We start from the raw sequence: 22540 nt of genomic DNA, 5'->3' as shown, positions 1-22540 counted from the left end.
TGAGCATGGAGACGTCAAAGAAGCACTTACTTAGGATCCACAGGGATCCTGGGTGGTCACTGTCTCTCTTGCCACCTCTCAGGGAGCAGCCGCCAATCCAGACAGTGAGGAGCAGCAGCAGCGGCTTCGGGAGGCAGCGGAGGGTCTCCGCATGGCAACCAATGCTGCTGCACAGAACGCCATCAAGAAGAAGCTGGTGCAGCGCCTTGAGGTGAGGCTGGGGAGTAGGCACGTGTCGGTGCTCTGGGAGGAATGAAATCAGGAGGCGTGTGCGGGGACATGCCTGGCATCCTCGGTGCCAACAGTTATTATTTCCTCAGGAACAGCAGGGGCAGGGTAAGCCAGGGACGGGGAACAGGAACGTCTGAGCCTTGTCCTTACTGTTTTGTCCTTAAAGCACGCAGCCAAACAGGCTGCAGCCTCGGCTACACAGACCATCGCAGCAGCCCAACATGCAACCTCCACCCCCAAGGCCTCTGCTGGCCCCCAGCCCCTGCTGGTACAGAGCTGCAAGGTGAGATGCCAGGAAGCACATGGCGGCCGGAGGTGGCACGGGAGGTGGGGACTTTCCCCCAGCCTGTGGGGAGGTGGTGCTTATGACATTTTCACCCACAGGCTGTGGCAGAGCAGATTCCACTGCTGGTGCAGGGCGTCCGCGGGAGCCAAGCGCAGCCTGACAGCCCCAGTGCTCAGCTAGCCCTCATCGCCGCCAGCCAAAGCTTCCTGCAGGCAAGGCCTCCTCGTTGACCACTCAGACCACACCCTTCCCACGCTGCTCAGGGCCTCTAGATCTCGTCAGTTTAAGTCTCTGCCAGTGGTCTCTCTCGCTGTTCCGAGCCCCAGTGCTCAGCACATCCTGACCCTCACCCCTCCTGTACCCACGCCCAGAGGGCATATGGTGTGCCTCACGTGCCCCCCTGTCCCCCAACAGCCAGGCGGGAAGATGGTGGCAGCCGCAAAGGCCTCCGTGCCAACGATTCAGGACCAGGCGTCGGCCATGCAGCTGAGTCAGTGTGCTAAAAACCTTGGCACCGCGTTGGCTGAGCTCCGTACTGCTGCCCAGAAGGTATGGGAGCTGGCTGTCCTTTTGGAAGATGAAGGGCATGTCCCGGGATGATGGAGAACCTGTTCAGGCTATCCTCAGATGGATAACTAACCTGAGGCATGAGTGAGACCTTGTGTGCCTCCTACCCCTCGAACTCTTCCCCCCTCACCCCGTGTGTTTGTAGGCTCAGGAAGCATGTGGGCCTTTGGAAATGGATTCTGCTCTGAGTGTGGTGCAGAATCTGGAGAGAGATCTGCAGGAAGTGAAGGCAGCTGCTCGAGACGGCAAGCTGAAGCCCTTGCCTGGGGAGACGGTAAGTGTTTGTGAGGTCTGAAGTCTCCTTCTCACCAGAGCTGCCCTGAACCTTTGTTGAAACTGCCTGCTGACTCTCAGTAGCTTCTCAAGCTCTTTCTTCCCCATTCCTCCTGTGGCTGAGTCCCTGAGTCTCCCTGTCATCCCTAGATGGAGAAATGTGCCCAGGACCTGGGCAACAGCACCAAAGCCGTGAGCTCCGCCATCGCCCAGCTTCTGGGGGAGGTTGCCCAGGGCAATGAGAATTACGCAGGTACACGAGCGGGACCAGGATGGGGCCTGTGGGGGCAGGCGGGGGAGTGGGAGCTGCAGGAGGGGTGGGGTGACACAGGAAGCCCCCAGCATCAGGGCTCGGCAGTAAAGGTGCCTTTTCCCCCCTTTCTCTCTCATCGTCTCCACAGGCATTGCAGCTCGGGATGTGGCAGGTGGGCTGCGGTCACTGGCCCAAGCTGCTAGAGGCGTAGCTGCCCTGACATCAGATCCTGCGGTGCAAGCCATTGTGCTCGACACAGCCAGCGATGTCCTGGACAAGGCCAGCAGCCTCATCGAGGAGGCGAAGAAAGCAGCCGGCCATCCAGGGGACCCTGAGAGCCAGCAGCGGCTTGCGCAGGTTCGGTTTTGGGCCAGGGCTGCTTCCTCCCTCCCGACCCCCTCAGAAGGCTGTCTCGAGGGGGCGTCTCATCAGCGTTGCGACTCCTATCTGGATTTCACCCTTCTCAGTCTGAGTAGAAGAGTCTCAGCAAAAGCGAGACCTGGGCCTAGCCAAACACCGCATTTGGGGAAGTTTGATACCCTAACTTGATACTCTCGCCTGTTCAGCTACAGCACCCCCTTTCCGCTTTCACTTTCAGAGGCTCCCATGGGTGGGGGCGGGGATCCCCCAGTTGTTTCTGCTTTGGCCACCCTGTCTCCTTTCCCACCTCAGGTGGCTAAAGCTGTGACCCAGGCCCTGAACCGCTGCGTCAGCTGCCTGCCTGGCCAGCGAGATGTGGACAATGCCCTGAGGGCAGTGGGAGACGCCAGCAAGCGACTCCTGAGTGACTCGGTAGGACGACAGGGGTGTGAGGGGACACGGGGACAAAGGACCCCGAGTATCTACCCTGTCACCCTAACTCCCCGGATGCACCCCTCCCCTCACCGCTCCCCCAGGCCTGTGCCCACCTCCCCGAGCTCCTTCACCAGGCTCCCACACGTCACTCCTGTCCTTGCTCCTGACTCTCCCTCTGATCCTGCAGCTTCCCCCCAGCACTGGGACCTTTCAGGAGGCTCAGAGCCGGCTGAATGAAGCCGCTGCCGGGCTGAATCAGGCAGCCACAGAGCTGGTGCAGGCCTCTCGGGGAACACCTCAGGACCTAGCCCGAGCCTCAGGTCGATTTGGACAGGACTTCAGCACCTTCCTGGAAGCCGGCGTGGAGATGGCAGGCCAGGCTCCGGTATGAAGGGGCACTGGGTCCGGTTCAAGGGTCAGAGGCATCTCTGTGACCACAGAGTCCTGACCTGCTCCTGGCCCCCTCCCCTCCCCAGTCGCTAGCAGTACTTGAGTGTCTGGGACAGAGAATCCCTTTTGGAGACAGACAAGAAAAGACTGAACAATGCATTGACCTTCTTGCCCTCAACAGAGCCAGGAGGATCGTGCCCAGGTCGTGTCCAACTTGAAGGGTATCTCCATGTCTTCAAGCAAACTTCTTCTCGCTGCCAAGGCCCTGTCCACAGACCCTGCAGCCCCAACCCTCAAGAGTCAGCTGGCTGCAGCTGCCCGGTAAGTGGGAGCTGGGAAACCAAGCCCTTGCATGTTAAGCAGACTGGGGAGGGGACGTTTCGTAAGAAGTCTCTGGCTCAGGAATTGTTCCAGACAAAAAAGAAATGGCTAGAGACTTACTTCCTACGTGAGCAGGATGCAGAAGTGATGACCTGTGCACTCATTCACTCGACTTCCCGTTCCTCCCAGGGCGGTGACCGACAGCATCAACCAGCTCATCACCATGTGCACCCAGCAGGCGCCAGGCCAGAAAGAGTGTGACAATGCCCTGCGGGAATTGGAGGTGGGCCTAGGCAGGCTAAATGGGGTTGAGGTTGAGGAAAGGGTTCTTGGCTAAGGGCAGTGAGGGGGCGTCTTGGATCTCACTTCACCACCAACTGCCTCCCCTTCCCCCACCCGACAGACGGTCCGAGAACTCCTAGAGAACCCCGTCCAACCCATCAATGACATGTCCTACTTTGGCTGTCTGGACAGCGTCATGGAAAACTCAAAGGTAGGTATACCCAGTCCCCTCCCAAGGAGGGGAGAGGGTAGGAAGATAAGCCAGCCAGGGGCTGCCCTCTCCCTCTGAGGACAAGCTCTGACTCTCCCGATACCCTCTGTCCCCCAGGTGCTGGGTGAGGCCATGACCGGCATCTCCCAAAATGCCAAGAACGGAAACCTGCCGGAGTTCGGGGAGGCTGTCGCCACAGCCTCCAAGGCCCTCTGCGGCTTCACTGAGGCGGCTGCGCAGGTTATTCTCCGGGGATGGTCCCTGGGACTGCCCTGTTGTCCCTACCCCAGCTCCTTGCAGCCTGACACACACGCACAAAAGACAAAGTTATGCTTGCAAAGCCAGCTGTGTGGAAAATGGGGATCTTCCCCCACCCAAAGTAGAGGTGTTTGTCAGCAAGCATCGAACAGCCACAGTTCTGATCACGGTCGCCGCCGAGCCCTGGGGCTTTCAGTTGTGATTACACTGTCCAACCACTGAATGTGGCCCCAGCTTTCTCGGTATATTCTGACTAGCATATGCAAGTTAGTTTCACATAACTAGTACCTGTTTTTTTGCTGAGCCACACGGCATGCTGGCTTAGTTTCCCAATCAGGGATCAAACTTGTGCATCCTGCAGTGGAAGTGCAAAGTCTCAGCCGCTGCACCACCAGGGATGTCCGCACGCAATTACACTATGAGAGTAGCACCAGAGGCTAAACTCCCTGTTACTTGAGTCACCACCTAACTTTGCCTTTTTCTACATTATGAAGTGTAAAACGATCCACTGGCTCAGAGTATTTTGCTTTTGTATATGAATCCTTAAAACAAACTGACTTGAGAGCTCATCCTCTCAGCCTCTTTCCCTCAATCTCCCTACCTCCCTCTGCCCTGTTCTGTTGGGTGGCCTGCTCTATATGGCTTGACGTATTTCTGGAAAAGCATGAAGAAGAAAATCCAAAGCTACCATGTGTTGGGTGAAGTAAGAATCAAACCTTACGATGATCTTCCCAGCAGAAACAGTTTTTGGCAACCATCCCTTCCCTCTTTCCAAATCTCTGGAGCTTGGAGGTATTATGTGTTAATTAGCCTAACACCACCCACAGTTTTATTAGAACTATCTCTAAAAGAGGCTTTGTGTGCGTGTGTGTGTGTGAGTGTGTCTTTCAAACTTTTTTTTACCGACACTTAAAATAAGCACTACTTTTTACCTTAAGACTCAACATGCAAACACATAAACATGGGAACTGAATTTTGATAAAAACCTTACTGTGCTTCTTCCTTTTTTTTTTTCTTTCCATTTTTTAATCTTCTGAAATGTTTGAACACATTTAACAAAACAGAAGAGGTTTTTCCCTCTTTTATAGTATGATCGCAGCTTGCTAATGTATCTCCACTCAGGTAGAACCCCGGCCACTGAACCAACCCCTGCTCCCCTTTGTCCCCACGTGGCTATTCCATTCCTGCCTCAGGAATGTTCCTTATTCCCCACCCCGCTCCTCTCTCCCTCCAGGCTGCATATCTGGTTGGTGTGTCTGACCCTAACAGCCAAGCTGGACAACAGGGGCTGGTGGAGCCCACGCAGTTTGCCCGAGCAAACCAGGCGATTCAGATGGCCTGTCAGAGTCTGGGGGAGCCTGGCTGCACCCAGGCCCAGGTAACCTGGGGGTACAGTCACTGTGAGCAAGCCTGGCAAAGACTGCTTAGCCAGGACAGACCACCCCCGCGGTGGGAGGAGATGCAGGACGAGTGGGGAAGGAGGGTGGAGCCCCAGCGCTGACCTTCCCACAGCTTCTCTGGGTCATTGTCTTCTCTGGCTGTGTTTCTCATCATTCCCTCCATTACTGCCAAGCTCACCACTTCTCTATGGAGGTTTGAGTTCACTCTCCTCCTGAGCCTGTTAACGATTTCTCTAGTAGTGTGTCGGCTTTTCATCTTCCTTTCTCCTAGACCCTGCGCGTCTTTGGGTATCTGTCTCCCAGATCTTGACTTTCCAGTGACTCTGTCTTTCCTAAGGAGACTTCCGAAGGGTTGTTGTCCGTCCCCCAGCTGGAGGGGCTGCCTCCCGGTGTAGACACGGCCCCCTGCCCTCACATGGCTCTCGCACATCTCTGTCTGCTCAGGTGCTCTCCGCAGCCACCATTGTGGCCAAACACACGTCTGCACTGTGTAACAGCTGCCGCCTAGCTTCTGCCCGAACCGCCAACCCCACCGCCAAGCGCCAGTTTGTACAATCAGCCAAGGAGGTGGCCAACAGCACGGCCAATCTTGTCAAGACCATCAAGGTTCCCAGCGTTTGAATTCTCAACCTCTCCCTGACCGTCCAGTCTTACCCCCCCCACCTGACCCCTACACCCCGTCACCCTGAGGCCTTCACCCAGTCCCCCCTGCCTGAGCCCAAGGTCTTTCCCGTCCCCACTGGTCACCACCAGCCCCGCCCCGTGCCCTCTGAGCTCAGGAGGGAGACCTGGGCCTCGCCGCCTTTGTCTACAGTGCTTCCTGAGCTCCCCCTTGTCACCCCGCCTCAGGCGCTGGACGGGGCCTTCACGGAGGAGAACCGCGCCCAGTGCCGAGCGGCAACAGCCCCTTTGCTGGAGGCCGTGGACAATCTGAGCGCCTTTGCGTCCAACCCCGAGTTCTCCAGTGTTCCTGCCCAGATCAGCCCCGAGGTGAGGCAGGGTGCAGGCATGGACTGCCGGCCACCTCTTCTTCTTTCCAGGAGTCTTGAGACCCACCCCTCTGCCTCCCCCTCCCCAGGGCCGGGCTGCCATGGAGCCCATTGTGATCTCTGCCAAGACAATGTTGGAGAGTGCGGGGGGCCTCATTCAGACGGCCCGAGCCCTGGCCGTCAATCCTCGGGACCCACCACGCTGGTCCGTGCTGGCTGGCCACTCCCGTACTGTCTCGGACTCCATCAAGAAGCTGATTACAAGCATGAGGTAGGGGGCAGGGTGGAAAACCTTGTCCTGGGGGATGCACATCTCTCTGACAGAACAGTGGGATGGGCACTGTGGTGTGGTGAGATGGGCCAGTTTTGGAGGGCACCTGTGGCCCAAGATTCGGGGGTGCAGGGGAAAGTGGGCCAGCATTGTGCGCAAGAGGTGCACTTGGTGTTGGAGTCTGTGATGCTTCTGCAGGGACAAGGCTCCAGGGCAGCTGGAGTGTGAGACAGCCATCGCAGCTCTGAACAGCTGTCTGCGGGACCTTGACCAGGCTTCGCTTGCTGCGGTCAGCCAGCAGCTCGCTCCCCGTGAGGGGATCTCTCAGGAGGTAAGGGGAGGAGGGAGGGCAGGCTTAAGGAAGGTGGGGGATCTGGGAGTGAGTTCACAGACACATGGAGGGTATGGAACATGCTGGGTACTGGGTCGGTTGGGTGTGGAAGGAAGAGTGGGGTCCTGTGTGGGTCACAGTCAGGGCTAAAGTCCACTTCCTCCCCAGGCCTTGCACACCCAGATGCTCACTGCGGTGCAGGAAATCTCCCATCTTATTGAGCCGCTGGCCAGCGCTGCCCGGGCTGAAGCCTCCCAGCTGGGTCACAAGGTACCTGGGGTACCATGTGGGCTTGGGTAGGCTGAACCCCGTCCCTGCCGGGGCTGACTCCCGTCCCCACCCCTTGCTGCAGGTGTCCCAGATGGCCCAGTACTTTGAGCCGCTCACTCTGGCTGCCGTGGGTGCTGCCTCCAAAACCCTGAGCCACCCACAGCAGATGGCGCTCCTGGACCAGACCAAAACCTTGGCCGAGTCTGCCCTGCAGCTGCTGTACACAGCCAAGGAAGCCGGCGGTAACCCCAAGGTACTGAGCTGGGGGGCCGCTGCTGCAGGGGGAGCGGGAACCCCTTCTCCCTGCCCCACCTCACTCACTCTGCCCCACAGCAAGCAGCTCACACCCAGGAAGCCCTGGAGGAGGCTGTGCAGATGATGACAGAGGCCGTGGAGGACCTGACAACCACCCTCAACGAGGCGGCCAGTGCTGCCGGGGTCGTCGGTGGCATGGTGGACTCCATCACCCAGGCCATCAACCAGGTTGGAGCCTTGGGGAGCCTGTGGATGGAGGTGCCTGTGGACCATTGTCCCTGAGCCCACCATCTTTCCCCTCCGCCATTCTCCCCCTCAGCTAGATGAAGGACCAATGGGTGAACCAGAGGGTTCCTTCGTGGATTACCAGACCACCATGGTGCGGACAGCCAAGGCCATTGCTGTCACCGTCCAGGAGATGGTGAGTCTGGGAGAGTCTAAGAGGCCTGCTCTGGGAGAGTTTGGACATTGAGTTTGGACATCAATTCACTTCTTCCTATCACCAGGTAACTAAGTCAAACACAAGCCCTGAGGAGCTGGGCCCTCTCGCTAACCAGCTGACCAGTGACTATGGCCGTCTGGCCTCCCAGGCCAAGCCTGCAGCTGTGGCTGCTGAAAATGAAGAGGTGACTTCCCCCTGCCCCTGACAGAAAACCCAAGGCGTGCCCCTTGTCCCATGATGTCAACCTCTGGGAGTGTCCCATCCTCGGCCACTCGGGTCTTTGATAGGAAGGGGAACTCATCCTCAGGGCTGCTCCATGAAAGAGTGATCAGGACTCCATAAAGGGTGGGATCAAAGCCTCCATCACAGGGATAAGGAGTAGCCCAGGATCTAGAGATTGCCTGGGCTACCACCATTTCCCCTGCTGGCCCTGATTGCCTGCGGCTGCTTCTCGGCTCTGCTGCAAGCCTTTGATCCCTTCCTAGTTCTTCCGTGTTGCAAAGCCCTGAAGCGCTTCCTTCCCTAAGCTCCTGGCTTTCCAAGAAAGCAAGTAATTGAATCTTAGCATGACACACCTAATCCCCAACCCAAACCCCTCCACAACCACACAAGCCAACCCGTAAGCCGTGGCCTCTGCTTCAGATAGCCCAGCATGAGGGCTTCTCCCCCTCCTGCTCGCTGCGCTGATTAGCACGGTCCTCACAGCTGGTGCCCACAGGCTAGTGTTTCCCGTGTGTGGGAGGAAACCTCCTGACTCACGGCTGTGGAACAGGGCAAGTCCATGCAGGGCACTCGCACTCCCGCTTTAGTCCTCTGTGTGTGTTTTAGGTCCTTAGTGCCTCCTCCAAGTGTAGTGGACATCCCTGAATCCCCTCATAAAACGCACCTCCTGTTTGACCTACCCGCAGATCGGCGCCCACATCAAGCACCGGGTTCAGGAGCTGGGGCACGGCTGCGCCGCCCTGGTCACCAAGGCAGGCGCCCTGCAGTGCAGCCCCAGTGACGCCTACACCAAGAAGGAGCTCATAGAGTGTGCCCGGAGAGTCTCTGAGAAGGTGACCGAGCCCGTCCCCACGGCCTGGGGGCTGCGCTCCCCAGCCCTTTCCCCTGTCCCGTCTCCCAGACCCAGGACCTGTCCTCTCACGGGGCCCCTACCCCGGTCACCACGGGACTCGCCTCCCGCAGGTCTCCCACGTGCTGGCTGCGCTCCAGGCTGGGAATCGTGGCACCCAGGCCTGCATCACAGCCGCCAGCGCCGTGTCCGGCATCATCGCCGACCTCGACACCACCATCATGTTCGCCACTGCCGGCACACTCAACCGCGAGGGCGCCGAGACCTTCGCCGACCACCGGTGAGGCGGGACCTGGGCCTTGTGTGGTGGGGGACCAGAGGGGTTGGGCAGGCCTGAGAAGGGCTGACTGGGCTGGGCCGTCCCCCAGGGAGGGCATTCTGAAGACCGCCAAGGTGCTGGTGGAAGACACCAAGGTCCTGGTGCAGAACGCAGCTGGGAGCCAGGAGAAGTTGGCACAGGCAGCCCAGTCCTCCGTGGCCACCATCACCCGCCTCGCTGATGTGGTCAAGCTGGGTGCAGCCAGCCTGGGAGCTGAGGACCCAGAGACCCAGGTATCCGCCCCACACGCCTCACTCTGGCCAGAACCACTTCCTGTTCCCCGTTTCCTCCCACAGACCGGAGCCTCTGCTCTCGCCCACAGGTGGTGCTGATCAACGCCGTGAAAGATGTGGCCAAGGCGCTGGGAGACCTCATCAGTGCCACCAAGGCCGCGGCTGGCAAAGTCGGCGACGACCCTGCCGTGTGGCAGCTCAAGAGCTCTGCCAAGGTGGGAGGAAAGGAGAGCAGCTGCCCGGGGGGCGCGGACCAGAGTGCTTCTGCCCGTCCCTTCAAACGGGGCTGCCCTCCCTCCTCTGGTGCCCGCAGGTGATGGTGACCAACGTGACGTCCCTGCTCAAGACGGTGAAAGCTGTGGAGGACGAGGCCACCAAGGGCACCCGCGCCCTGGAGGCCACCACGGAGCACATCCGGCAGGAGCTGGCGGTGAGCGCGCGGGGCGGCGGCTGCGGCTGGCTGCCGAGCGGGCCTGGAGGGCCCGAGCACGGCCGCCCGCACACTCACGCTCGGTCTCCTCCCCGCCGCCAGACTCCTGCGCGTGCTGCGCTGAGTCTCCCCTTGCTCGCCTGTTTCCTCCTGGGCATGTGACACCTACCCTCTTCGTCACCCCCCACTTTCTCTGGCCTCTCAGTTGCCACGTTCAGGGGTCACTTCCTGGCCTTCATCTTCTTCAGCACCTTCTTCATTTCCAAGACAGCGGACCCCCTAACAAACACGCCTCCCTTTGGAAGCCTTTCTTCCTTTGGTCTTTGTGACACTGGCTTTTCTGTTGCCGCCCACGTCTCTAGAGTTGCACTCACCTTCAGCCGGGTGAATCTTAGAGGCCTTCCCGGAACTGCACCGATCGCCCTCTTACTCCTTTTTGGCAGACTCAACCCTCTCATCATTGTTCTCTGACAAGTAGACTTCCAGTTCTGAGTTCAGTCATTTTCAGCCTCCCGTTTGACCTTAGCAACGGGGCGCGGTGCCTCCGCACCAGCTGCTCTTCCTGACGTGCTGCTTCCCACTAAGCGTGTCACAGCCTCCCGGTCCAGGAGGCCGCCTCCCAGGCCCCCTAGGCTTCACTGCCTCACGCACAGCCTGTGGGCTGTCGCCAGGCCCTGCCCGCCCCCCTGCAGTCTCTCCCTGTCACTCCTTCCCCAGCCCACAGGCAGCGCTCCCCTCACTGTGACCCCTCTGCCAGGCTTCTGCCCGGCCTCCTTGCTTCAGGCTTTGTCACTCTCATCCTTTTTTTTTAACTTATTTTTTGGCTGTGCTGGGTCTTCTTTGCTGCACGTGGGCTTTCTCTAGCTATGGCGAGCCGGGGCTGCTCTTCATCGCGGCGTACAGGCTTCTCGTTTCAGTGGCTTCTCTTGTGGAGCACGGGCTCTAGGCACATGGGCTTCAGTTGTGCTCAGGAGTTGTGTGCACAGGTTTAGTTCCTCCACTGAATGCGGGATCTTCCCAGACCAGGGATCCAACCCATGTTCCACTGGCAGGCAGATTCTTTTTTTTTTTTTTTTTTTTCCATTTATTTTTATTAGTTGGAGGTTAATTACTTTACAGTATTGAAGTGGGTTTTGTCATACATTGACATGAATCAGCCATGGAGTTACATGTATTCCCCATCCCGATCCCCCCTCCCACCTCCCTCTCCACCCGATTCCTCTGGGTCTTCCCAGTGCACCAGGCCCAAGCACTTGTCTCATGCATCCAACCTGGGCTGGTGATCTGTTTCACTATAGATAATATACATGTTTCAATGCTGTTCTCTCGAAACATCCCACCCTCACCTTCTCCCACAGAGTCCAAAAGTCTGTTCTGTACATCTGTGTCTCTTTTTCTGTTTTGCATATGGGGTTATTGTTACCATCTTTCTAAATTCCATATACATGTGTCAGTATGCTGTAATGTTCTTTATCTTTCTGGCTTGTTTCACTCTGTATAATGGGCTCCAGTTTCATCCATCTCATTAGAACTGATTGAAATGAATTCTTTTTAATGGCTGAGTAATATTCCACGGTGTATATGTACCACAGCTTCCCTATCCATTCATCTGCTGATGGGCATCTAGGTTGCTTCCATGTCCTGGCTATTATAAACAGTGCTGCGATGAACATTGGGGTGCATGTGTCTCTTTCAGATCTGGTTTCCTCGATGTGTATGCCCAGAAGTGGTATTGCTGGGTCATATGGCAGTTCTATTTCCAGTTTTTTAAGAAATCTCCACACTGTTCTCCATAGTGGCTGTACTAGTTTGCATTCCCACCAACAGTGAAAGAGGGTTCCCTTTTCTCCACACCCTCTCCAGCATTTATTGCTTGTAGACTTTTGGATAGCAGCCATCCTGACTGGCGTGAAATGGTACCTCATTGTGGTTTTGATTTGCATTTCTCTGATAATGAGTGATGTTGAGCATCTTTTCATGTGTTTGTTAGCCATCTGTATGTCTTCTTTGGAGAAATGTCTGTTTAGTTCTTTGGCCCATTTTTTGATTGGGTCATTTATTTTTCTGGAATTGAGCTGCAGGAGTTGCTTGTATATTTTTGAGATTAATCCTTTGTCTGTTGCTTCGTTTGCTATTATTTTCTCCCAATCTGAGGGCTGTCTTTTCACCTTGCTTATAGTTTCCTTTGTTGTGCAAAAGCTTTAAAGTTTCATTAGGTCCCATTTGTTTAGTTTTGCTTTTATTTCCAATATTCTGGGAGGTGGGTCTAAATCCTGCTGTGATTTATGTCGGAGAGTGTTTTGCCTATGTTCTCCTCTAGGAGTTTTATAGTTTCTGTTCTTACATTTAGATCTTAATCCATTTTGAGTTTATTTTTGTGTATGGTGTTAGAAAGTGTTCTAGTTTCATTCTTTTACAAGTGGTTGACCAGTTTTCCCAGCACCACTTGTTAAAGAGGTTGTCTTTTTTCCATTGTATATCCTTGCCTCCTTTGTCAAAGATAAGGTGTCCATAGGTTCGTGGATTTATCTCTGGGCTTTCTATTCTGTTTCATTGATCTATATTTCTGTCTTTGTGGCAGGCAGATTCTTAACCACTGGACCACTGGGGCAGTCCCCACCTTTCTAACTTCTAAATTTGTCTTTCTCATCTTCTGTTTTCACTTCTCCTCAGAGATGTTCAAATTGAAATTCCTTTCTACTTCCCAAACCTGATCATTCAGTCCCTCCTCTTTCCCATTTCACTAAACAGCACCATTCAGTAACTCAGTTCCTAAAGCCAGAAACTCCATTTTAACATCTTTCTCTCATTGTTCCCCACATCTGAGCTCATCAGCAGTTCTTTTAGTGGTCCCTCCAAGTAGACCTCATTTTCTCATTTCCCATCTCTGCTACCAGTACCTTGTCCAAACCATCATCAGACCTTAGCTGTGTTTATGCGACAGTGTCTATGTAAACTCCCTGCTTCTCCACTCCCCTCCCCCTCCCCAGTCAATCCTCTCTACACAGAGGATAATTTTTTGGGGGTGGGGGGTGCTTGTGGGATCTTAGCTCCTCAACCAGGGATTGAACCCAGGGCCATGGCAGTGAAAGTGCTGGGTCCTAACCACTGGACCACCAGGGAATTCCCAGATAATCTCTTAAAAATATAAATCAGGTTATGTCACTTCAGTGCTTACGACCCTCCTGTGACTGCCCTGGCATCTGTGGTAAAGTCCGCTCTCCTTACCACGGCCTTCCAGGCTCCAGGGCCCCTGCTGCCTTCCCAGTCTCTCCTCACCCTTCTCTCCTCCTGGCCAGGGCCCAGGCCCCTGCATTCTCAGCTCCGCCCACTGCAGACCCTTGTTCTTGCTCTTTACTAGTTTTTTGAACATCTGGCCCCTTCTGATCCTTCAGGCTTCAGCTTAAACATCCCCTCCGCCAGAGGCTTCCTTGACCACCTTTCTGAAAAAGAACTTCTTTTTTCTTTCTCATCACAGCACCCTCTTTTTTTTTCCCTTCCCTTCACAGTGTAGTTTCCCTGCTCGTTCACCTATTTATCATTTGTACCCAAAACCAGAACGTAAGGTCCATGAGAACAAGGACCTTGTCTACCTTGTCCCCCACTGCACCCCCAGCACCTCACGTAGTCTCCCACCTAGCTGATCTTCAGTGGGATTGAATTTGTTGGGTGAACACATACAGCACAATATCTTCATGACTTTTTACATACTGTGTAAAAGTCTAAGTTCCTTGTCCTGATATCCAAGGTCCCAACAGCCTTTGCTCTGCCGTCCCTGTACTGGAACATTCCTCAATCCTCTCTCACACTTGACAGCCTGGTTATTTGTGCTCTGCCACTTACGTCAGAGCACTCCTGTTACCCGTATCCTTGAGACCCAGCTCCTTACCCACCTTCGCCACTCACCACATTAAGACTTCTCTTTAGGAATGAAAAGCCAGCGCAAAGGTACTTCTTTAATTTCAAACAAATACACTTTCCCCGATCACTTTAGTCAGAAATGAGGACCAGCTGCCTTCTATTGTATCAGCTGTGAATGTGTGAAAGTCTCCAAGTCTCTACAATAACTCCTCAGTGGCTGCTTGTTGACGGAACACGCAGATGAATGAACCAGTCACACAAGTGCTGCATCATCTCACAGCCTCACTCACTGTGGAGTTTTTCTTCTTGTTCTACCCCAATAGGTCTTCTGCTCCCCAGAGCCACCTGCCAAGACCTCTACCCCTGAAGATTTCATCCGCATGACCAAGGGTATCACCATGGCAACCGCCAAGGCCGTTGCCGCTGGGAACTCCTGTCGCCAGGAGGATGTCATTGCTACAGCCAATCTGAGTCGCCGTGCTATTGCAGATATGCTCCGGGCTTGCAAGGTAGAAATCCCGTCGGTGAGGCCGCAGTGTGCGGCAGCCTGAGGGCAGCACGGTAGAGGAGAACCTTCAGGGACTTGGGAGCTCTCTGGGATCCTCAGGCTGACGTATACTCTGTGCTACAGGAAGCCGCCTACCACCCGGAAGTGGCTCCAGACGTGCGGCTCCGAGCCCTGCACTTCGGCCGGGAATGTGCCAACGGCTACCTGGAGCTGCTGGACCACGTGCTGCTGGTAAGGCGGAGGGGTCTGCTCCTCACAGCGGCCCCCCTGAACGCACAGGCCTCAGGCCCTGCACGCTAACCTGTGGTTCAGATCTCCTCCCCGCCCCACCATCTGTTCCCGAGTCTGTCCTTGTTTCCACGTCTCCCTTCCGCTGGGGCTCCATCGGTCTTAGCATCTTTGGTTCTCCCACTCACCTCCTCTCTTCTTGTCTCCTCTCTTCCCGCCTGACCGCCCCCCCCCCCAACCTCATCATCTCTTCTTTCTCCTCATTTCATCCTCCTGGCTCCTTGTCAGCCGGTGAGTGACGCACAACCCTACTGTCTTCACCATGCATGCAGTGTGATGTCTGGCGTGCACCTGGATAGGCTGTGTGCTGTTCCAGGCTGTGGTGTGGAGCGGCCTAGGGTGGGGGTGGCAGGAGGGGGCAGGGTCTGCCCTGTTTCAGGGGTCAAGGTAGAAGCTGAGATCTGCTGCTCTCTGCCCCTGCCCCATCTTCCCCAGACCCTGCAGAAGCCAAGCCCAGAACTGAAGCAGCAGTTGACGGGGCACTCAAAGCGCGTGGCTGGATCAGTCACTGAGCTCATCCAGGCTGCTGAGGCCATGAAGGGTGAGGGGTGACCAGGGGCAGGCAGGGAAGGGAAACCCTTGTTCTGGGGAGAGCTCTGCTTCCAGGAGGCTGCTCAGAGATGGCCTCCGCCGAGTCCTCACAGATGCCAGGGCCTGGGGACAGTAAGCACGCTGCCCGCTGCTCCTGATCTCCCTGCTCTGCCTTAGCCTCTTTCCTCTTCGCTTCGTCCACCAGGAACAGAATGGGTGGACCCAGAGGACCCCACAGTCATTGCTGAGAACGAACTCCTGGGAGCTGCGGCTGCCATTGAGGCTGCGGCCAAGAAGCTGGAGCAGCTGAAGCCCCGGGCCAAACCCAAGGTCAGCCCTGCTTCCTTCTCCTCCCCTCCGCTCAGAATGTCTGCTCCTTCGGCCTCCTGTTACTCTGCATCTCTCTCTGCCACTTCTGTCTCTTTTTTGCAGGAGGCGGACGAGTCCTTGAACTTTGAGGAGCAGATACTGGAAGCTGCCAAGTCCATCGCAGCAGCCACCAGCGCCCTGGTGAAGGCTGCCTCAGCTGCCCAGAGGGAACTGGTGGCCCAGGGGAAGGTAAGGACTTTGATACCAGCAGCTTTGCCTTCCACATGGCATGATGGTCTCCTCCGGGAGGCTCTTAGGAGGGCACACGTCTGAGCGGACGCCTGCTCTCCTCCGCAGGTGGGCGCCATTCCAGCCAACGCACTGGATGATGGACAGTGGTCCCAGGGCCTCATCTCTGCTGTGAGTGCACAACTCCCCGTGTGTCCCTCTGCACTTTGGGGACTTGAGAGGCTGGAGAGGGGATGGACCAGGGCTGGAGGCACGTCCTAACCTAATCTCCCTGCCTCAGGCCCGGATGGTGGCTGCGGCCACCAACAACCTGTGTGAGGCAGCCAATGCAGCTGTCCAAGGCCACGCCAGCCAGGAGAAGCTCATCTCATCGGCCAAGCAGGTCGCCGCCTCCACAGCCCAGCTCCTCGTAGCCTGCAAGGTCAAGGCCGACCAGGACTCTGAGGCAATGAAGCGGCTTCAGGTGAGACCCCCTGGCCCATCTCTTGTGCCTTGAGCTTCGCTGCTTTCAGCTGTCACCCCCAGCGTGCTTTCTGTGAGGGAGATGAGGGCCTTGCTCATCGGGGACCTTCCCAAGTTCTCACCTCACACTGCCTGCTCTCTCTCTCCGCCCAGGCTGCCGGCAACGCAGTGAAGCGAGCCTCAGACAACCTGGTGAAGGCAGCCCAGAAGGCAGCAGCCTTCGAGGAACAGGAGAATGAGACTGTGGTGGTGAAGGAGAAGATGGTCGGGGGCATTGCCCAGGTAAGCGCTGAGGGACGTCAGCGGGGCAGTTGCGATGCCTGCCCTGGTTCCCACTCCCCCAGACCCTGAGGCACATACTCACTGACCGAGTCCCTCATCTCTGTCCCTCAGATCATTGCCGCCCAGGAAGAGATGCTCCGGAAGGAACGGGAGCTGGAGGAGGCACGGAAGAAGCTGGCGCAGATCCGGCAGCAGCAGTACAAGTTCCTACCCTCAGAGCTGCGGGACGAGCACTAGACAGCCGCTGTGTGCGTCACAGACCCAGCCCAGAGACTGCGCCTCGCTACCAGAGCCGCCCGACCCCAGCGCCCCCAAGTGCCTGCCAGGCCCCGGGCCTGGCCCCGCCCAGCCCCGCCGCACGCTCCCTGGCCCTTCCGGACTCCACGTGCCTTCAAGCCCTAGGGCCCCCTAAGTGCCTGCCCCTCCCCAGAGTGTTAACGTTCCCAGAGTATCATTAACGCTGCTGTACCTCGGTCTGAACCTGCCAGGGCCCCAGCCCGCGCCACCCTGCCAGCAGCTTCCAGCCAGTCCCCGCAGCCTCCACTCTACTCATCCCTTTTTATACTATCCGCCCCCCACCCCCAACTCCCTGTGGGGGCCAGGGGTGTAAGCCCCAAACAGGTCATGCTCCAATAAAGGTGATTCTGCCTGCAGCCTCGGCCTGGCTTCATGAGGAGGCACCCGCCCCGAGGGCAGGCGGGGAGAGAATGGGGTGGAGTGCTGTGGCCCAGCTCCATGGGCTCAGAAGTCCGCCCCGAGGCCCCTTGCTCCCGCTCCACGCAGAGCCCTAGAGCCCTCCCGGCCAGGAAGCTGCCCCTGCGGGCTCACGCTTCTGGTGTCCCTTGCCTCTCCGGCCGTGCCCACGCCACACCGAGTGTCACTTTTCCTGGGCCAGTAGCTGCCAGTGCTCTTCGTGGCTACCAGGGACACTGTTCTTCATCACCGCTCACATGAACAAATCTAGTCCCTCACCAAGTCTGAATTTTCAAGAAGCAGCTTTGCTGAAAACAAGCCTATGGATACAAGTGTCTGAGCCTAAGAGAACTATGACCAGATTTGGCTGATGCAGTTAACAGGCCAAAATTCCAACCTGAGGCTGCCTTGGGGAGGCTCAACCGTTGACCGGGTTAGGCGCTTCCAGCCCCTCCCAGGCCTTGCTGCCACTCCTGCCCACAACAGAACCAGAAGAAAAGGAACTGAAAAAGCCAGACCCAAGCGTGAGGCCGCATCAGCGGGCCAGAGCTCCCCTAGCGGCCAGGCAGGTGCTGGGAGCCCTGTGCCAGCTGCTCACCTGGAGGCTGAGTGGGCGAGGTGGGGGGTGCCGTGTGCTTCCACTTCCCCCCACATCTGCCCACGTTGCCCACGCCGCCTGGACCACCTGGCAGCCCTCTCAGCTCTGCCCCTGTTTCCATGTACGATTCTCCAACCAGCCCTATCGCTCAGCATGTTAGTTCCTTGCTTCTCCCTCCAAGTAGAACACAAACACCACCCAATCTGCTGCTACTCTTGTCACCTCTTGTCACCTCCTTAAAGGCATGACATCTCTACTCCTGCCCCATTAGAGTCGGTTTAAAGCAGAATGACTCTGTCCTCCCCAGGGTAGCCATAATGGGAGGTGCCAGCTTCCTACTATCATCTGTGTCACCTGTGATTAATTCATTCAATATTTACTAAGCCAGGCCCAGGCTAAGCACTGGGAAACAGAGATGTATTATCACCTCTCTGACGCAGATTGGCAACTCAGTCCGTGTGGCTGTGGCCCCCTAACCCCAGATTCAATGTCCTGGCATCACTGAGGACCTTAGAGATCAAATCCCTTTTACCACTTCCCCAACAAGTGGTAGTCCAGACCGTCTGAATTCCTCCAGCTAAGAGCCCAGACAGCTGCTGACTCCTGCTACCGCTTCCCTGCCATATCCTCAGGAACTGTGACCAATCACGTTCCTCTCGATACTGATGCCTCAGGGAGCCTTCTGGGGAGAGACCCAAATACCTATTAGACCAGCAGTTCTTACAATGCGGTTGACCCTCGGGCCTCTAGGGGTGCCCAGGATCCTTTCAGGGGTCCTTATGGCAGCTTCCCTGGTGGCTCAGTGGTGAAGAGTCTGCCGGCCAATGCAGATGACAGGCTCGACCCCTGGTCAGGGAAGACCCCAGACGCTAAAGAGCACCTAAGCCCTGCACCACGGCTGTCAAACCTGTACCCTGGAGTCCACGAGCCACAGCCACTGAGCCCACACGCCGCAAGTGATGAAGCCCATGCACCCTAGAGGCCTTGCGCCACAAGAGAAGCTGCTGCGATGAGAAGCCCAGACACTGCGGGACGAGTGGCCCTCGCTCACCGCAACTCAAGAAAAGCCACGCAGCAATGAAGACCCAGCACAGCGAAAAATAAACAGAAAAAAGATGACTTTCATAGTCATACTAAGACATTGTTTTCCTTTTTCAGAGTGTCAGCATTTGCACTGACAGGGAAAGAACATTTGGCGGGTAAGCTGCCTTAGTACAAACCAAGGCAGTAGCCCAAACTATAGTCACTGTACTCGCCACCACCATGCACTGACAATGTAAGACATAAATGCTGGCTTCTTGCTGAAGAATGTCCTTGAGGAAGCAGCAGAAATTATTCATTTTGTGAAATCTTAGTCCTGCAGGAACAAGTGTTTCACTGTTCCATGTGATCAACTGGGGAGCATGTGTAGAACTCTGGTGCACACCAAAGTAGGATGGTGTCTCAAGGAAAGCACCTAGACAGTTCTTTGAGCTGAACTAGCTGCTTTTTTTCATAGACCACATTTACCTGCAGGAATGACTGACAGACTTGGGTAGCTGGCAGATTCTTCTCAAAAACAGAACGTGTCACTTCAAGGAAAAACCTGCCAGCACTTGTTGCCAATGATACAGTTCAAAGTTTCAAGTGAAAACTAAAATTTTAGAAAACTTATATCTGCCACCATGAGCTTTACGGCTTCCCCAAACTTAAAACAAGCTTTTCTGTTGAAACCATCAGGACTTTTTAAATAATAAATAATGAAATGTGTTGACATTTGGAACACCTGCATAGCTCAGTGAATCATTTTCCAAATGACCAATGCATACATGCTGTTACAAAATTATCCCTGAGTAAAAAAAAAATGATCCAACCAAAGTCAATACAGACCAATGGATTTTAATGAAACATTGTACAGGAAGGTTATTGATACGGTCAGGTTCTTCACTGCAGCTAACCGTTAGGAGAATAGTCAAGTGTTGATGTAGTATCAAAGAATATCCACAATTGCCCAAAAAGGTTACACATGCCATTGACGCTTGAACAGCATGGGTTGTTCCATTTATATGGGGATCAATAGATAATTACAGTACTACATGATCAGTGGTTAGTTGAATCCAGGGATGCAGAATCATGTATATGGAGGAAGCAAGCAAATAGAGGGTTAAGGTATGGATTTGCAACTCCACAGACCCCTGTCATGTTCAAGGGTCAGTGAATTCTATTCTCTTTTCCAACTACGTATCTGTGTGAGACTAGATTTTCTTCAAACAACCAACACATAGCAACAGATAGACAGCACAAGTAGATTTTGAGAATCCAGCTGTCTATTAAGCCAGATATTAAAGAGATTTGCAAAAGTGTAAAACAACTGCCATGTTCTAATTTGGGGATGTGAATATAGTTATTTTTCATTAAACATATGTTAACACAGTAATGGGTTTGTTTTATTTTTAATGAATTAACAAACACTGAATTTTTTGTTTGTTTTAATATGATAAGTATTGATAGATATAACATACTTCAACAAAAGCTTTTTCAATCTTCAAACCCCACTCTCAATTTTTAAGAGTGTATAGGGTTCTAAAATGAAAAGGTTTGAGAATTGCCCCACTAGACCATGAGTCATCCACAAAGTATCTTCATGTATTCTGAACCTGGTGCACAAAAAATTCACCTGGCAAATGTTTATCAAGTGCCAACTCTATGCCTGATGATATGCCACAGTGGGGACTCAGAACTGAAACAGAGTCCCTTCTCTGGAGGGGTCACAGACAGGTGGAGAAGCAAACGGGGACAAGAACAGTATAAGGCGGACTGTGATGAGAATGTTAGTTAGGAGCCTGCAGGAAAAACAGGCACCTCTGAGGTGGAGAGGGCGGGAGGCAGGAGTGGACGGAGAAGCCTTCTCAGAAAAGCTGACACCCGGTCTGTCTTTACAGCCACGAGCAATCAGCCGAGGGAAGGGAGGGGGAACAGGATGCTAAAAGGTGGCAGCTTTAAGAAAAGTCTGGCGCTGTCCCGCTCCGGCACCGACCTCAGCATGAGTGCTACGCAAGTACAAGTCTGCGCACTGGGGGTGCGTTTGGAAGTGAAAGGAGTAGGTTAGAGCTGAAGCAGGCAGGAGCCAAAACAAGGGGCCTTGTATACCATATTAAGAGATGTGGATTCTTAACATCAAAAGAGGGAGGGCCAAGGGAGGCACTGGCAAGTATTTTAGGGTCCCACTCACACCAACTTTATTTTATTTTATTCCCATCAACTTTAAAAAAGATTTTTCTGTAACAATGTCAGGAGAGTTGGGGAACCAGGAGCAAGACCACAACAGACTCAGGCAGGAGGTAATACAGGCCCAAGGCAACCCCAGAGAAGTCTGAGGAAGTCTTCCTCATCTGGAGGAAGAAGAACCTACAGGATTAAGGGGATGTGGGGAGTGAGGGACAGAGGAGCTTTTAATGACTCCCAAGGGTTTGACCCTGGCTACAGGGTGGCTAGAAGCGACTTTTTAAGAGTTTGGGGGAAACGGAGTCAGCAGCAGCGGCCTAAGCAGATCTATACATTTCCCCGTCCCCTACCTCCCCGCCCTGACCTCGCCCAAGCCGGGGACCCAGGGTTCCCACGGCTTCCACCCCACCAGCAAAAGCCAGGCCTCCCACCCGCCTGCCCCTGGGGAACAAGGCTTCCTCCGCCTGGTCTCCCCTTCCCCCCTCCAAGGCAGCTCTCCACTTCCTCTCCACCACCACCCCCCCCCACCCCGAGGAAAAAACGAAAACAAAAACAAACAGCTTCACGCCCGTGCCCCAGATTTCCCGACCCTGGGCCCCGGCTCCCAGAGCTGTTTGTGGCGCCCGCGGTCAGGGGGGGACACCTCCCCCCACCCTCGGCTCCGGACGCCCAGCAGCTCAGAACTCTTACCCTTGCCCCTGCCATCCTCGCCCCAGCCTGGCCCCGCCTCCCCACGGGAAACATCCCAAAAAAGGGCAGAAAAGAAATTTCAGCGTAAAGTTGGCTCACAAGGGAAGAGAGGAGAGTCCGCCGGGAGAAGGGGAGGAGAAGGGAGGGCGCCCGGGGAAGCTAGGGGAAAGCGGGGGTGGGTGGGGGTGAGCGGAGGGCGGTGGGGCGGGGGAGGTCCCCAGGAGGGACGCGTCCCGGGTGGAGGTGGGGATGGGGGTAGGGAGCGCGCCGCGTCCTGCCTGGCAGAAGCCACGTGGAAAATATGCGGGGCACGTGGGGGGCGGGGCGGGCAGGCACGGAGCTGGGATCCGAGGCTGGTCGACAGTAGAGCTGGGGGTAGGGGCTGGAAGCGGGGAGCGAGGGAAAGAGAGGTCAGGCCCCCCTCGGGGACAGCGAACCCGGCCTCGATCTGCACTGCAACCGAGTTTCTGGGCTCCCCTCCTGCCTCAGTTTCCCCAGGTCGCTGGTGAGACTCATCGCTGTCACTGCCGTGTCGGTAACGCGAGGCCAGAGTCTGGAACTCAGGGTAAACTGAGGCACTAAAGCGGCAGAGGAGCCCCGCCTCCCAAGAGACATTTAATCCGAGGGGATTTACAGGAAACTTCTAAATTAAGGGCAGCGGCTGCTGCAGTTGAGGGGGGGACACTCTGCACTCTGGTCCCTGTGCCCGGGCAGCTGCCGTGAGCTCAAGCCCCGAAATAGCCCCAGGGGCCCCAGCCGCAGCTGCCACAGGGCCGCGCTGTCACTCAGGAGAAGCGCGGAGCCCCCAGCCCCAGGGTCCCCTCCCCTCCACCGCCGCTAGTTTTTTCAGCGAACTATCCATCTACTTTCCCTTCCGACGGCTGTGGGCGGGGTGGGGGTGGGAAGGAGAGGGGTGGGATGGAGGCGAGAGGCGGGGCCCCGAGGGGGCGGTCCCCAGGGGGTGGGCGCAGGGGGTGGCCGCGCCC

At 55.7% G+C, this 22540-nt stretch overlaps 1 protein-coding gene across 2 annotated transcripts in view; it reads left to right on the top strand.

Annotated features, from left to right (window-relative positions):
- TLN1 (talin 1) overlaps window positions 1–17022 on the top strand; it is a 32511-nt gene extending 15489 nt beyond the window's left edge. For both annotated transcript variants that reach the window (XM_061132381.1, XM_061132380.1), the window contains 37 exons: window positions 83–211; window positions 398–514; window positions 616–729; window positions 932–1066; window positions 1230–1358; window positions 1508–1610; window positions 1759–1967; window positions 2283–2402; window positions 2593–2790; window positions 2977–3116; window positions 3306–3399; window positions 3520–3609; window positions 3727–3849; window positions 5102–5245; window positions 5712–5873; window positions 6117–6257; window positions 6346–6527; window positions 6726–6858; window positions 7027–7128; window positions 7211–7381; window positions 7462–7611; window positions 7703–7804; window positions 7890–8009; window positions 8734–8880; window positions 9011–9177; window positions 9266–9449; window positions 9539–9664; window positions 9763–9879; window positions 14064–14249; window positions 14372–14479; window positions 14972–15077; window positions 15273–15397; window positions 15500–15625; window positions 15734–15796; window positions 15906–16088; window positions 16241–16369; window positions 16481–17022. In XM_061132381.1, the coding sequence (XP_060988364.1) occupies window positions 83–211; window positions 398–514; window positions 616–729; window positions 932–1066; window positions 1230–1358; window positions 1508–1610; window positions 1759–1967; window positions 2283–2402; window positions 2593–2790; window positions 2977–3116; window positions 3306–3399; window positions 3520–3609; window positions 3727–3849; window positions 5102–5245; window positions 5712–5873; window positions 6117–6257; window positions 6346–6527; window positions 6726–6858; window positions 7027–7128; window positions 7211–7381; window positions 7462–7611; window positions 7703–7804; window positions 7890–8009; window positions 8734–8880; window positions 9011–9177; window positions 9266–9449; window positions 9539–9664; window positions 9763–9879; window positions 14064–14249; window positions 14372–14479; window positions 14972–15077; window positions 15273–15397; window positions 15500–15625; window positions 15734–15796; window positions 15906–16088; window positions 16241–16369; window positions 16481–16606 (5001 nt within the window). In that variant the 3' untranslated portion in view covers window positions 16607–17022. The remainder of the gene's footprint in view (window positions 1–82; window positions 212–397; window positions 515–615; window positions 730–931; window positions 1067–1229; window positions 1359–1507; window positions 1611–1758; window positions 1968–2282; window positions 2403–2592; window positions 2791–2976; window positions 3117–3305; window positions 3400–3519; window positions 3610–3726; window positions 3850–5101; window positions 5246–5711; window positions 5874–6116; window positions 6258–6345; window positions 6528–6725; window positions 6859–7026; window positions 7129–7210; window positions 7382–7461; window positions 7612–7702; window positions 7805–7889; window positions 8010–8733; window positions 8881–9010; window positions 9178–9265; window positions 9450–9538; window positions 9665–9762; window positions 9880–14063; window positions 14250–14371; window positions 14480–14971; window positions 15078–15272; window positions 15398–15499; window positions 15626–15733; window positions 15797–15905; window positions 16089–16240; window positions 16370–16480) is intronic.
- The last annotated feature ends 5518 nt before the right edge of the window (window positions 17023–22540 follow it).

Source organism: Dama dama, chromosome 29 (assembly GCF_033118175.1).
Source record: "Dama dama isolate Ldn47 chromosome 29, ASM3311817v1, whole genome shotgun sequence".
In the NCBI taxonomy this organism is placed as follows: domain Eukaryota; kingdom Metazoa; phylum Chordata; class Mammalia; order Artiodactyla; family Cervidae; genus Dama; species Dama dama.
This window is presented reverse-complemented; position numbering and strand designations above follow the sequence as displayed.